Source organism: Aplysia californica, unplaced genomic scaffold, assembly GCF_000002075.1.
Source record: "Aplysia californica isolate F4 #8 unplaced genomic scaffold, AplCal3.0 scaffold01083, whole genome shotgun sequence".
NCBI classification, from domain to species: Eukaryota; Metazoa; Mollusca; class Gastropoda; order Aplysiida; family Aplysiidae; genus Aplysia; species Aplysia californica.
Window position 1 is genome coordinate 68,198 of NW_004798353.1, and position 16,234 is coordinate 84,431.

At 40.8% G+C, this 16,234-nt stretch overlaps 1 protein-coding gene across 1 annotated transcript in view; it reads right to left on the minus strand.

Annotated features, from left to right (window-relative positions):
• Positions 1–536: 536 nt before the first annotated feature.
• The window catches only part of LOC101853830 (protein rolling stone), a gene marked incomplete in the record, with an annotated part of 108,848 nt that continues 93,150 nt past the window's right edge, over positions 537–16,234 (minus strand). Inside the window, 3 exon segments of the mRNA XM_013089931.2 lie at positions 537–818; positions 3,330–3,530; positions 13,738–13,866. Coding sequence (XP_012945385.1) covers positions 574–818; positions 3,330–3,530; positions 13,738–13,866 — 575 coding nt within the window.

The window sequence follows — 16,234 nt, forward strand, 5'->3', positions numbered from 1 at the left end:
ATAATCTCTCTTTCTCTCTCTTTCTCTCTCTCTCTCTGTCTCTGTCTCTCTCTCTCTCTCTCTCTCTCTCTCTCTCTCTCTTTCTCTCTCTCTCTGTTTCTCTCTCTCGCTCTCTCTCTCTGTCTCACACACATACACACACTCACCCCATCACTCTCTCTCCCTCCATTGGTCGAGTGTACTTCTTAACTACCTATGTATGTTTATTTGTCTGGCCCTTTTCTCCAGCTCTAAATGACAGTTATCGTGTCAATGAGCCTCTCGTTTACTCAACCCCCCCCCCTTTTTTTACATGCAGACGCACACTACTCTCTCTCTCTCTCTCTCTCTCTCTCTCTCTCTCTCTCTCTCTCTCTCTCTCTCTCTCCCTCTCTCCCTCCTCCCCTACCCCCCTCTCTCTCCCTCTATCTCTCTCTCTCTCTCTCTCTCTCTCTCCCTCCTCCCCTCCTCCTCCCCTCCTCCTCCCCTCCCTCCCTCCTTCTCTCTCCCTTTATCTCTCTCTCACACACACTCTCTCTCTGTTTCTCTCTCCTTCCCCTCCCCCCTCTCCCCCCCCCCAACACAACAAGTAAGCTAAGGCCCCCTTCCCCCATAGGCCTCCTCCAAAGAGTTATAACTAGCGGACGCCGTCACTATGTTCTCAAGCTCCGCGTCTAGCCCCGTGTGACCCGGCTGAAGACGCCCGTGCAGCCAGTGGCGCAGTCGATAGAGGGCGTGCAGTACGAACTGGGCGGCCACGGAGAGCATGACTCCCAGCACACACGTACAGACAGCCTCCACCGGCTGGGTCCAGTTCATGAAGTAATAGTCTCGCCCGTCTGTGGGGAGGGAGAAAAGAGAACGAAATTTGATGAATAGTGGAAGCAGAAAGAGAAAAACAGCAGATATTGAACCCAGAAAGAGAAAAGCAGCGAACGGTGAAGACAGGAAGAGAGAAATATATTGTTTTAGTAAGGTTTTACGGCGCTCGCAACTGCATATGGTCATATGAGTATGAGCGCCAAGGTGTGGATGTCAACAGAGAAGTTTAAACAGGGAATCAAGCTTACTCTGCTCACATTTCTAGCCTCAACAGCTCAAAGTCTGCTTCGACTATCAAGACACCCCGAAAATAGCAGTTCATAAGAGAGTGACAAACATACAAAAGAAGTTGAGGAAAATGACGATAGTAAGGATGAGGAAAGAAAAAGCAGCAGTTCCCCTATGTTGCTCCGGCCCAGTATGAGCATGACATTGACAAATCAGCCCATTTACAATTCTACTGTGCATAAGAACGTTATGTTAATATCCCCCCGATGGGGATGGCCTAAAGAAGACTTCAGTCAGTAGCACTGCCCTGATGGGGGGGGGGGGGGAAGAAAGAAACAACTAATCCTATTAGTAATAGAGAAGACAGAATCAGAAAGAGAAAAGCAGCGAATAGTGAAGACAGAAAGAAAAAACAACCCTTTTGGGTGGAAAGTGAATACAGGAACCCCCCCCCCCCCCACCCCCCCGCATAAATTAGGTGAAAGTGAAAGGTGAAGTAGGGGACACACCTAGGCCTCACTCGGGCAGCGAACTCCCATCTTGTTTGTGCGACGGTGAAGAGACTAACAGCTACACCACAGACGTTGGTAGTAGACCTGTATGGTCGGGGGTGGACTCTTATTTCAGAAAACTTGTCTCTAAACGTCTTATATTGTGTTGAAATAGACAATGACTACACAAATAACAATACCATTAGGTTATATGTAAGGGACCATCAAGTAAACCTTCTTGTGAATTATTCATGACCGTAAGACAATGATAAATTGTTTCACGTCACGCCACCATAGACACGATTTAGATTATTAAGGAGCCGACTGCTTCGACACTGAGCGCCAGGGTCACTCTGGGAGGAGAGGAATACCGTATTCCAGCGGAAGGATAGAGATACTCGATCAAATTAAGTTTCCCAAGGCTGGAATAGGACCCTGGTCTTCCGCGTGTAATTGCCAAGAGGGTAACATGACATGCCACCACAAATTTTTTTAAAAGCCAAAAAAACCCCAAAACAAATGAGAAGGAAAAATGAATGAAACGGTTTAGTTTAAACGCCCCGCGCAACACTGGAAGCTTATATAAGAGGTAGGGCCTCCGAATTTAACAACCAATCTCCAAAAATACCACATCAAATAGGACAACTCTGGGTAAAGTTTCTTATCCAAAGGCACAATGTAAGACGTCGCTGAGCTTCAAACCTCCGAATCTGCATCTCACCATAGATGTTGGTGTAAACATAAAACAAACCAGATGAAATATCATATTTAAATTATACTGGGTAGACTGGAAAGGAAAATTTTCTTCTTCATATTTTTAAGTTATCTCACTTTAGACATACACTTCGATAGATCAATTGACTAATAAATATGATTGCAATTTAAGAAAAAATTGCTATCCACCAGCTACAGTGTACTATATTTTATAAACCCATGATGTACCCCCACCCCCCACCCCCGGGGCGGTGCTACTAACTGAAGTGTCTTTAGGCCATTCCCAAGGGGGGGGGGGGCATTAACATCTCGAGTTCTTATGCACAGTAGAATTGTAATTGTAAATAGGCTGATTCATCATAACTGTGCCTGAACTGCAACAGGGAGCAGCTGCTTTTCCCCCCTAATCTTTACTATCGTCATTTTACCTCTACTTATTTTGTATGTTTGTCACACTCTTATGACCCGCTATTTCCGGGGTGCCTTGATAGTCGAAGCAGACTTTATGCTGTTGAAGCTAGAGAGGTGAGTAGAGTAAGTCTGGTTCCCTTTGTGGACTTCTCTGTTGACATCCACCCCTTGGCGCTCATATGACCTTATGCAGTTGCGAGCGCCGTAAAACCTCAACTAAAACTAAAAACTAAAAACCCATGATGAGGCCGATATCAGCCTGGCGGGGAAAATTGTGATAACAGTTGTAGAAATAGAGTAGAGTTTCTATATCAGAGCACAATGTACTGTTCATGTGTCTTTAATCGGAGTTGAGGGATACATGGATGTCACAATAATATGTTATATTATCACGATTACACAATAAATGTTAGTATGTAGCCTGCAACGCAATAAAAATCATTGATATACGGTGACATAATTTTGAAATACAGAGACGAACACCCCCCCCCCCCTCCAAAAAAAGTAAGTAAATTAATTGATTAATTATCAAAATAATAAAATTAATTAAATATTTTTAAAATGATGATAATAAATTAATAATTATAAATAAATAAATAAATAAATAAACAAACAAAATAAGAACAAATGACAAAAAACAAAACAAAACAAATAAGTTTTTAAAAAGTCTCAAAAAGTACTCACCGAGAGCTACCCCTGTCTGTGTGAGCAGACTGCCGTTGTTGATGTAGTAGAGGGCGTTGAAGACCGTGTAGAACGAGCCCAGAAACACGGAGAAGAACAGGTGGTACACACGGATGGGCGTGGCCCCCAGCATGACGTCAGCCAACACGTACAGCGTGTTCACCGTGTGCTTCAGGCGAGACATGTCGCTGGTCAGGAGAGCTGGAAGAGGAAATGTTTGTTAGTTAGTTAGTTAGTTAGTTAGCTAGTTAGTTAGTTAGTTAGTTAGTTAGGTTTTTTTTTTTTTTTTTATAGCAGAGTGTTTTACGGCGCTCGCAACTGCATAGGCTATATGAGCGCGCGGGACACACCTAATATTTTCAGTTGGTAGGAAATTTTGAATTTTGCCCGGGTGGCGGCCGAAGCTTACTCTTATTGATTTTAGACCACCAAGGGATCTCTAACGTGCGCAACTTGCACACGGGCCCTCCGAGATTTTTCGCCCTTGTCCAAGAAGGCTAGGTGTAGATTTTTCCTACCAGAAGATCAGGGGTGTGGCTGAAAGACTGCAGTAAGAAGAAGCGAAGGAGTAGCAGTAGAAAGGCTGCAGAAAGAATCAGGAGCCCAGAGGAAGGGGCAAAGGAGGTGATTGGGTGGGGGGGGGGGGGGGCAGAAAGAGGAGACGAAAGCAGACGACAGAACATTGCAAGAGAGCAGGAAATGAGGTGAAAGGAGACACATTTAAAGAAGAAAAATTTTTGGTCGCTACCCGGATTCGAACCCGGGACCTTTTGAGTGAGAGGCCAACACCTTAACCTCTAGGCCACGAGAGCCCCAATGTTAGTTAGTTAGTTAGTTAGTTAGTTAGTTAGTTAGTTAGTTAGTTAGTTAGTTAGTTAGTTAGTTAGTTAGTTACATGCAGTTAGTTGGTTGGTTGGTTGTTGGTTGGTTGGTTGGTCAGTTAGTTAGTTAGTTTGTTAGTAAGTTAGTATAGTTAGTTTGTTAGTTAGTTAGTTAGCTAGTTAGTTAGTTAGTTAGTTAGTTTGTCAGTTGGTTAGTTAGTTAGTTTGTTTGTTTGAGGAAACAGAAGCTCATCGACACAATAATGGCCATTCAGTCTGTTGGTTTGTTGGTTTCTTTGAGGAAACCAAAGCACGTGGACACAATAATGGTCGTTCAGTTTGTTTGAGTAAAGAAAAGTACATTGACACAATAATGGTCAATAAGTTTGATTACTTGTTTGTTTGTTTGTTTGTTTGTTAGTTTGTTTGAGTAAAGAGAAGTACATCGACACAATAATGGTCAATTAGTTTGATTACTTGTTTGTTTGTTTGTTTGTTTGTTTGTTTGTTTGAGTAAAGAGAAGCATATCGACACAATAATGGTCAATTAGTTTGATTATTTGTTTGTTTGTTTGTTTGTTAGTTTGTTTGAGTAAAGAGAAGCATATCGACACAATAATGACAATTCAGTTTGTTGGTTTGTTGTTTGGTTAGAGTGAATAGAAGCACGTTGACGAAATACTGGCCATTATTAGAGTCGGGGAAAAGGTAAGACAGACAGTAGACAAATAGAAAAAACAAAGGGGAAATATAGAAGTAGGCCCTTCAGATGGTGCCCTCCAACCACCCACCAAGATTTTTTTAAAAATGAACGTATGTCTTTGGTTAGAAAAGCTTCAGAAAAAAATGACTTATGTCTCTGATCAGAAGAGTTGTAAGAGAAAATAGACGCGGGAACGCAAAACTTGGCCGGATGGCGTTAAAGAGGTTCTCCGAAAGAATAACATACCAAATAACAACCCCTCAAATCTAATAATACAAAACGAATTGTAAAGTAAAGTAAAGTAAGATAATGTGTCAGGAGATAAGTACTTTGAACAAAATTGTTAAACTGTCTGATCCTTCTCTCACATAGCACCGACTTTCGCCCCCTATGCTGAGAGTTCCAGACAGATGGAGCTAGATGAGAAAAGGACTTCCCACCAAGTTTAGTTTAGTTTCAGTAAAAGTTTTACTGCACTTGGAACACAATATGGTCATATAAATACTGATGTTTAGAGGAACTACAAGAGAGTAACAAACTCTAAAAAGAAGGAGGAGCGATAAGGACAACAGATGGTTGATAGGAAAGAAGGAGTAAACCACCCCAGCGCACTCGCCAACCACCCACCTATCCACCGGGTTTTTGATCTCCAGTCCCAAGTCCAACTTAAAAAACATCTCAATATGTTGACCACGCGTGACAGGTGGTAACACAGCGAATAACCTAACGGGATCTCCCCAAACGTATGCTTCAAGAGAAAATAAAAAGAAACGATCAAGAGGAAAGTTTACGCTTTGAAAAGAGGTATGGTAAAAGAAAACGGAAACCAGACAACGTGTGTAGTGAACTAGGAAGAAGATGAAAAAACTATCAAAGCAGAGCATAAGTGAAGCTGAAACCTTTAAAAAAAAAATAAAAAATAATGTGCTGTTTTTAAGCCCCGATCTTCACAGTTTAGATCATTTAGGGGTGCGGGCTTCGACCCTGCCTGTTAGGACCATCTCGGCTTAAGCTTTCATGACAAAGTCTCAGTAGAAAGACTGAGATGCTCAATAGTTATTCTCCCCCATGCAGGAATCGAACTCACGTCTCCTCTAGCGTGCGACGGCGAAATGCCCAATCGGTACACCACAGACACCAGTCTAGTGAAGTTGAATCACCCGAAGTGTAAAGTACGCTGGAGAAACTAAGACCTCATTAACTATTTATGTGTCACATTCGCTTTAGGCTGTTGTCTTATAAACACTGATACCCTATTCTTTTTGTTCCTTTTCTCCTCATTTCTTTCCTTCCCCCCCCCCTCTCTCTCTCTCTCTCTCCCCCCCCCCCCCCCCTCTCTCTCTCTCTCTCTCCCTCTCTCCCTCTCTCCCCCCTCCCCTCGTCTCTCTCTCTCTCTCTCTCTCTCCCTCTCCCCCCCCTCTCTCTCTCCCTCTCTCTCTCCCCCCACCCCTCTCTCTCTCTCTTTATGTTGAGTCGCACAGTTGCTATCCCTTTCCAATCAAAATCACATTATTTACGCCATTTCAAAGCCGAAAAGTTAACTGACCCTTGAACGCCTTCACTTGCTAGGAGTGGGAGTGGGAGAGTTCCTCACAGCTTGTTACATCGCTCTAGCGCCACCCCCAACACGAGGGAGGCGGGTACTGGTTTTTCCCAAGGGAGAAAGGAGGGGAAATGGGCCCGAAATACCCTTCTCAAAAACTAAAAAGCTTCCGTTTTTTTTTGTTGTTTTTTTAAAGTGTTTTTTTTTCTACTTTAAGTGTTTATCACAGAGTTGTACCAAAGCGTCAAAATGACAGTCTTATGTTTTTAAAAGTCTCCAGTCCGATTTTTAGTAATCCAACATTTCCATCTTTCATCAGTGTCACAGTTATCTGTTAGTGTAAGGACGTAGTGGACACATAATATATATCCTTAGTTTTAGTAAGAGTTTTACGGTACTTGCAACACTATAAGGTCGTATAAGTGCCGAAGATTAGAGATGATACAAGGGAGTAAAAACACACAAAAAGGAGGAGAGAGAGGGACGATAGCTTTTGATAGGAAAGAAGGAGCAAACCAGACAAGGGCACCCGCCAACTACCCACACTATTTATCCGATCATCAACAAACCCATGATAAAGTTGCAGCATTTTTGGAACTGTCACACACAAAGCAAAAACATGAATTTGTATATTTCATAGTATGTTTGTTGGTGCCTGCCTTTTTCAAGTTTTAAATATAGAAAACAGAATTTAAAAATTATAATATGTTTGAACGAAATAGGAATCAAACCTTCAAGCCCTGTATAAGAAGTTTGCATTCTCTAATCTGTTGGGCTATACATTTTTCCTGAGAATAAGAGGGGTTTATCTTTCGGTTAAAACTGAATAATCGCTAATCTGGAATAAAGTCCTGAACCTATCAGAGGTGCCGTGTGACCACCTTCACGGACGCCTATTTACCTCTGACAAGTGGACAGCTGACATAATATTCCTAACACTCTTCAGGAAAGTGAGCAGCCTGGTCAAGATAAAAGAGGACAGAGGAGATATTGGTTTCGTTTTGGTAAGAGTTTTACAGAACTTGCAACACAACACGGTCATATAAGTGCCGAAGATTAGAGGTGTTACAAGAAAGTTACAATAAAATATTTAAAAAAGGAGAAGAGATCAGGACGATAGATGTTTGATAGGAAAGAATTGAGCAAACCACATCAGAGCACCCGCCAACCACCCACAGGAGGGAAAAGAGTCTTGAAATAACAGCTGAGGTGTCTTATAAAATTCCCGGGGAGAGGTTCAGCCCGACTTCATAATCACAGAGCTAAGGTCTGCTATCTCCAAACTGAAGACGCACGGGCCACCCGGCTCAGACAACATTCCTCCAACCTTCCAGAAACATCGAGATCCGAAATACCAAGTACGAAAAAAAAGCCAAAAGCCCGCCTAAACTCAGTTATAAAATACTAGCTGAGTACCTGTTCGATGAACGGACTCAAAAGAATTGATCATCAAGTCATTGTGGAACTGTAGTGCGGATGTGCTTGTGAACGGAAGCCTCGCTTGTTTTCAATGGCGTCTTAGACGACCGACTTTCCAAGGATTAGATCTAAACGAAACTATGAAATACTGAAAATTAAACTACAGTGACTTCAAGACTCCTTAATATAATTGTGCACTCATTAAATGATTCAGAACCACTATTATTTTTTTTTTCAAATTCGAAAATAAAGTGGTTCGTATATTTAAGGCGACCAAAGTAACGAACTTTAACATATAATATATAGAGAGATTCTAAGTCAATTCTCCTCTTCAACTCAAAATCAATATCTTCTCACACAAAATACAGGATCATACACAGAAACAAAGTCTGCCCAACTTGTAAAGCTCTGGTCTTGGGTAGATGCGACAAAAATAATTATGTAAATATTTCGCTTAGCCCGAGACATGGAGAGATTGTTTGTTATGCATGCTCCATATTTCTGGCTTTCGAGGATCTGTTGGAGTTTCTTTTGTTGTTGTTGTTGTTGTTGTTGTTGTTGTTGTTTTTGCTGTTGTTGGGGCTTAGTTTATATATATTCGCTTCTATTTATTTTCATTGTTCACATTATCATCATAATCATCTTTAACTTTCTCACCCTGCATAGGGGTATAGGCCACGAACAAACACTTTCAACCTTTCCCTATCCTGGGTTAGCATCTTGATGTTATTCCACGTCTTCCCACTTCTATGTACAAAAATGCAAAATAAGAGAAGCATGACTAAATAATATTTTGCGTAGCGTTGGTGCGGCAGACTTCTATTTATTCTCACTGTCCACAAGACACCGACAAATCCTTTGGCTAACTGTTTTGTCGTTTTGCGTTTCTAGGCTTTAAGTTCAAAAAGAAAAAAAAATCCAACTACCCCCCCCCCCAAAAAAAAACCAAAAAAAAAAAACCAACAAAAAAAAAAAATTAAAAAAAAAAAAAACTAATAAAAACCTGAGCCGAAAAAATACCCCAACAGAAAACAAGAACATTTTGCTGTAGTGTGGTTCTAGGCTCAAAGTTCTACAAAAAAAGAAAAGCCCCCCAAAAAAACAAAACAAAACAAAGCAAAACTCCCAACAAAACAAGAGCTGAAAACCCCCCAAAGACAAAACAAAATAAAACAAAACAGGAAATAGGAAGAAAGCAATTCAGGGAACGAGCCAAAGATCCTGAAATCATCAAAGGATTTGTTTTAGCAGGGCACGGGATGGTTGCGTCCCTTTACCCCCTCCTTCTACTTTCACCACCAGTCTTTTATAATAAGCCATGACGTTTTTAACCCTGGCCCCGAGAAACTCAATCTGTGTGTGTCTCCAAATCTCCCGCCAGAGGGCGGTCCCGGTACGGCAAAGTATGGCGGGAAAATTGCCTGGGCTCTTTTCGTTTTGGGGATCGCGCTAAGAAAAAGAAAAACACACGTCACAGAGATTTAAAGACATTGCGGATAATTTTAGAGTCGACCTCGCGAAAACCTTACGAAGAGGGTAAACGGTGTACGCTAAAGCGAGTGGTTGGTGGGTTTTCTGGGGTGGTTTGCTCCATCTTTCCTGTCAAACATCTAGTGTCCTTATCTTCTCTCCACCTTCCGTTGTGTGTTCGTTACTTTCTTGTAACACCTCTAATCTTCGGTACTTGTATGACTTCATTGTGTCGCAAGAACCGTAAAACGCTTACTAAATCAAAAGGTGTATGCTAATGCGAACATCTCTTTATTTAAGAGACCTCCCCCCAAAAAAAAAAACACAAAAAAACAAACAAAAAGAAAAAGAAAAAAAACTACTCTCCCTACCCTCTTCTTTTAGTAAGGCTTGGTTACTGTTGACTTGATTGGTTTCTGTATTTCCAAAAAAGAGGACCCACTTAAAGGACAAGAACTCTATCATCTCGGCACCAATGTCTACAAAACTTCGAATAAACAAAATTCAACCATGAGGACATTAAATCTGTAAATATGAAGAACATCAATCAAATGTTTGAGAAATATCAAGTTTTTTAAATTTCAATCAAAATTGGGCAAGACGTAACATTTTACTTCTTAAAAGCGTTCAGGTACAGGGGTGTGATCGACACGTTCTGGTTCCAGGACAAGGGGGGTAAAAGCACAACAGTCACATCAGATGGAAACCTCTCACTGTGCTGATACATTTTTGTAGAAGTTTGAGGAAGGGGTGTTATGCTGCAGAGGCGTGGTTCCAGTAAGATGGGTCCACACACTACACGTCAAGAGTGGCCCTTGTGTTGTTGTAAGGAAGGTTTAAGGAACACCCTGTAAGCCGAAAGTTAACACACGAATGGTCACCACATTCTCCATAACTTGAGCTCTTTCAGATATTACCTTTGGTTGTTTGTTTTTTACGGACAGAGTCTACGGAAACAACCCAATAACAATCAAACAGTTAAAACTCAATGCTGAACATGACGTCAAATGAATCGACCCAGAAACGCCACGGGGTCATTCAAAATTACTAGTGGCATACAAAAGCTTGTAGTGAGAGAAATGGTCAACACCTGGAGATTTAAATAGCTATCACCTCCTCAGGTTTATTTGGCAATATCAATTTTGAATAAATTTGTTCTCCATTGCCCAAATAGTGACTATTTGAAATGGAACAATATGGTTGATTTTTCGGTTGTAAAGCTTTGCGTTTCATTCAGTTTAGTTAAACATTTTTAAAACTTAATATTTTTTTAAATGATTCTTTTTTGTCATACTGATTAATGTGACGTCCCCTTGGTTGAATTTTATTTCTTTGAAGTTTTGTTGAAATTGGCAAAAAGACGATCGAGTTATTGCCCTTTAAATGGGTCCTTTTTTTTTCGACACCCAATATTCCAATCCGTATAATTTGTTGTGTTACTGAAAAAGCCTCTTTGCCCTTTGTGTGCTATTCTTCGGCCCATATCTCAGCATAATGATGTGTCGGATTCTCTTATGTAACAGTTTTGGTTTGATCTGCTGGGCAACGAGTTCAGAGTTCATATTTTCTTTTTTCTTTCTTTCATTCTTTCTTTCTTTCATTCTTTCTTTCTTTCTTTCTTTCTTTCTTTCTTTCTTTCTTTCTTTCTTTCTTTCTTGTTTTCTTTCTTGTTTTCTTTCTTGTTTCCTTTTTTTGTCTTTCTTTCTTTCCTGTCTTTCTTTCTGTCTTTCTTTCTTTCTTTTAAAGCGCTGTCCGTCCTCTGTAGTATGTTTGTAGCCCTCCAACAACGACCTCCAATCTGTTCTATCGGCTGTTCTCCTTGTCCAGATTGCTCGCACCCGCTCTCTGATGTCATCTTGCTACCCTTTTTCCGATCATCCTCTTGGTCGTTTTCCTTCAATTAATCTCCCCTCAGGGCATCTTTCTGTCCATCTGTTATCCTTCATTCTACCCATGTGATCAGCTCATTACCATTTTTGTAGGAGTACAATTTGGGGATATCTGCCACTTCTGTTTTCTTTCCTATTTTCGTGTGCGTAATTAGATCTTGTATTCATACATCCATCATCTATCGTTCCATTTCTTTTAGTGATATCCCTACTTTTGTGATATTTCATCTATAGTAAAACTGATTACCAGCGTCTGTATTGTAGAGGATAGGAGCTTCGCGGTCGCTCGCAGGAGACCCGAGTTCAATTCCTGCGTGGGGATAGTAAATGACTATCTCGGTCTTTCTACTGGAATGCTATATCCCTCTCAGCCTGGGCTGGCCCTGACAAGTAGAGTCGGATGCCCGCCTCCTAAATGACCTAAATTGTGTCGATGGAGGCGTTAAAGAATACTACATTCAAAAAGTAAAATGTATTAGTGGAGAGTAACCTTCAGGACGATTAGGCACCGACTCATGCTACTTTTCACGGGGATTAGAAACAAAAAAAGCAGTGTGGAAATTTTTAACGGGTGGCTGGCGTGTGCTCCGGTGAGGTTTACTGCTCCTCCTTCCTTTCTTATCCAACATCTATCGTCCTTATTTCTTCTCTTTCGTTTTTCTTTGTAGCTCACTCTCTTGTAGTTTCCTCTAATCTTAAATCTTTGGCACTTATATTATAATCTATTTAAGTTGAAAGTGCCGTAAAACTATTACCGAAACAAAACTAAAGATGTTTTACTTTTGAGCCAAGTGTGAAATATTTACTTTTGAGCAAAGTGTCCAATTAAAAATTTTTTTTTGGGAGTGAAGTGTACAATTGTTACTATTTAGCGAAGTATCCAAAGAAAAAATTATTCAACTTTGTGAGAGTTCCTACTCAGTCAAAGAGCCATTCCAACGATCTAACAAAATACAAGAATTCAAAAGCAAAGACAAACTTTGTGTTACGTTATGAATTTAGATGTTGATAAAGAAAAATAAAACCAATAACGAATGTAACTCAAAACAGATGTAAACTTGAGTTTGACACCAAAGTACAGAGAAGAATGAAAAACAGATTAATACACAAGCCAGTTTTTATTGGTCGCCACATACAGGCGTAAAATGTTAAAGTAGATAGACAAAATATAGAAATAAGTAAGTATTATAATAGAAAATGAATGCTTTAGTAGCCACGGTGTGTTTTCTTGCTTATTGCGGAAGAGAAGGCGAACCTATGAAGGTTTTTTTTAACCACCATAAATTTGTCGAAACTTTCAAAGTTTTCACTTTGTTATAATCCTTTACAAGAAACCAAGTAAATAAAAGACTAAACAAATCAGTTTATGGACACACAAATAAGCAAATCAACGAATACAAGAGTTGTTAAATAATTTTTTTTAAAAAAAAGCTCAAAAGGCAACTTTTTAACTGCGTTAAACAACAATAGTTGCAACAACAATAGCACCAACAATAAGACCAAATAACAACAACAAAAACAACAAGAACAAAAACAGCATCAACAACAATAATCATAACGAAGGAGACGGCGGCAAAGACATAGACAAAAACACCAAAAATTTTACAAAACAAGAATAGCGTCAACAAAAAAAAAAAAAAAGCAAAAACAACTAGTGAACGTTTCGAGCGTACGTTCGATCGTGCTGTTGTCCACTTCTTTAGGAAGTCTCCAACCAGAATGCCCTAGAAATTGTAAGGGCAGAAGAAAACTGAGGACGTATAACTCACAATCAAATCGTTCTCTCGAGGGTCATTGCTCTAATTTATTGTGCGAACTTCAGCCTAACAATAGTAATTTGCCTTCATTTTCTAAGCACGTTGGGTGCACATGAAGAGAGAGGTGAGAAGTTTATCACTACCAACCCAGAGCTCAAACCCCTGTCCCCCATCCTCATTCAACCCAACTCTCCTCCCCTGTGACTTGTGATAGTTCGGTGATAGAGAATAAATTAGCATGACATCGATTCCTCTTGAGGAAACTTAAGAACCCAGTGTCAGTGAGTGAGGTTTTAGGGGACGAAAGTCATAAGTAAGTCCCGAATGTCGACGAAAGTCGAAACGACAAAACAGTCAGGTGGAAAAGGGGTTGGGTCCCCGGTTAGGGGGGGGGGGGGGGAGGTGAGTGTTGAGTAGCATTGCATTTACATGAAGGTACAATAGATCTTTATGTTTTCATTTTTAGAGAGCTTCGGGGGAATAATAACGCTTGCCCGTTAATTGGAGACGGAGACAGAGAGAAAGAGAGAGAGAGAGAGAGAGAGAGAGAGAGAGCCAGAGAGAGAGAGAGAGAGAGAGAGAGAGAGAGTGAGAGTGAGAGTGAGAGTGAGAGAGCCAGAAAGAGAGAGAGGGTGTGTGTATGTGTGTGTGTGTGTGTGTGTGTGTGTTAGAGAGAGAGAGAGAGAGAGAGAGAGAGAGAGAGAGAGAGAGAGAGAGAGAGAGAGAGAGAGAGAGAGAGAGAGAGAGAGAGAGAGAGAAAGAAAGAGAGATGACGCTGTCAGTAGTCTCATCCATAATTTACTTACGTGCATTGGAGACGAAGGCTATGAAGGCCCAGTATGCCGTAGTGACAACAATAGCGGAGTTACTGCTCACGTTGAACAGAACCCACTGAAACTTCAGCACCAGTGGCATAGCACGGATGTAGATCGGATCTGGAAAATGAAAAGTGTAGTTTATGTAAGTGTTTTATGGCACTTGCAACACAATAAGGTCATATAAGTGCAGAAGATTAGAGGTGCTACAAGAGAGTAACAAACACAAAAAAGAAGGAGGGGAGATATAGGCGATAGATGTTTGATAGGAAAGAAGAAGCAAACCACACCAGAGCACCCGCTAACCACCCACAAACGAGAAATAAAACAGTATGAATTACTAGAAATGATCTTTTTTTTCACGCTTTGTATTGCTTTAGGAAGAAGAAAACCCACTGAAATTCAGGACCAATGGCATAGCACTGATGTAGATTGCATCTGAAAAAACGACAAGCAAAATAAAATGTGAATTACAAGAAACGATGATTATTTTTTCAAAGGTTGAGTTTGCTCAAGTTGAACAAGATCCACTGAAAGATCAGTACCAATGGCGAGGTGCAAATGTAGATTGGATCTAAGAAAAAAACAAACCGACAAGCAAAGCGAAATACGAATTACAAGAAAAATAATTTCCCCCATCCAGTTTTAGAGTGCTCAAGTTGAACAGAACCCACCGAAACTTCAGAACCGAAGTCAACGCCCGAACGTAGACTGGAAAACGACAAGCAAAACGAAATATGAATAACGAGAAATAATAATTAATATACCCTTTTAGGTTTAGATTTTTGCTTTAGGTGGTGGACATGGTGAGTCACTACAAAGTCCTGAGTTGAATACAGTTTGGAACAAATTAATCGTGAATATTAATAAGCAAACCATCACAATCATTCCAAAATCCCCCCCCAAATCAATTTCAAGGGGGTTTACAGATACAGCCATTGTCGGAAAAAGACCTTTAAGGGGAATCTTGTAATAATAATGTAGTTTCGAGGCTAAAGCAGCACCTGGATAATGGATGGCTGGTGCTTCTGTAAATAGATTATTATTGATATAGTTTCGTTCTGTTTCGTTCTGTGTCATTATTCGCTTTCTAGTTGAAAAATTAGCAACGCTAGGATCTGGCTGGCTCAGCGGAATGTCCGTGACCTCGACGATGTGAACAAGCAGCACTAATGTAGCTGGCGTGGGATTACGTCGTTTTCCCTTATACCCAGTGCACACGGCCCATTTAATACATTTCTTTAATTTGATACGGTTGGGGACAGACTAATTTCCTTTTTAAAAACGAAGAGGCAAAAGTTACGGTTTAGACACAATTCGACGAAATCTTCAAAATCAAACAAGAGTCGTATGCTTTGGATGACAAAAAAGCCAATCACAAGGCTGGTAGTCTACGAGCCACATTGCATTTCAGGGTCAAGGTCAAATATTTTCTTTGCGTGCGGAATGTGATAATGAACGGCGTTTATTCAGAGGGACTGAAAAAGGCTATCAACATGTTCAGAGTTTGTTGTATTCAATAACCTCTCATTCTCAATACAGCAACCTCAATAAGCGGTAGCCGTCACTTGAAACCATTATTGAAGGAAACAGATGTTTTATGAACAGTAATCTTTGTATACAGCAAACGTTGCGCAGCGCCAGATTTGACCTCTCCACTAAGGTAATCAAAGATGAACGTTTTAGTTTAGTATAGTTTTAGCAAGAGCCTTACGGCACTTGCAACACAAAAGGTCTTAATATAACTTTCGAAAATAAATTAGAGGTGGTACAAGTGAGCAACAAACACAAAAGAGATGGAGGAGAGATTAGGACAATGGATGATTGATAGGACACAAGGAGCAAACCGCACCAGAGCACCTACCAACCACCAGCTGGTCAAAGTTTTGTCTGCTTTGACTTTCATGCCAAATTTTAAGTAGCGAGGCAGGGTTCTATTTGGAGTATGCATTGAAATTGCCATTAATCGACGCGACCTGGCCCAACCCATCCCATTCGACCGGATCCGATACGATCCTGCCAAAGGGCACAACCTTGTATTACACATCGAGTGGGGGGGGGACGTAACTCAGCCGGAATCACAATAATCGAACCTCTTTGAAGCGAGAACATCGGCCGCGGTTATTCCCGCTTTAATGGGTCAACAAAGGGACAGAATTAGAAACAGGGGCGACCACCGCAAGAGTCTAGTACATTGTTTTCCCATCGCCGTGCCACGGACGCTGTGTCGGGCGGTCTGTCCAGCCAATATTTGATCACCTGTTTGGAATTCTTAATTGCATCATGGAGCGGGAACCATGTGGCGAAACTGCATGTAGCGGAGGCTGGAACGAGCCTAGCCATAATTTTGACATAACCTTTTCCCATTTTGTATAAATACACGCGCATTTATATTATGTGCGCACACACACACGCACACGCACACACAAAAGTTCTCTCTCTCTCTATCTCTCTCTCTCTTTCTCTCTCTTTCTCTCTCTCTCTATCA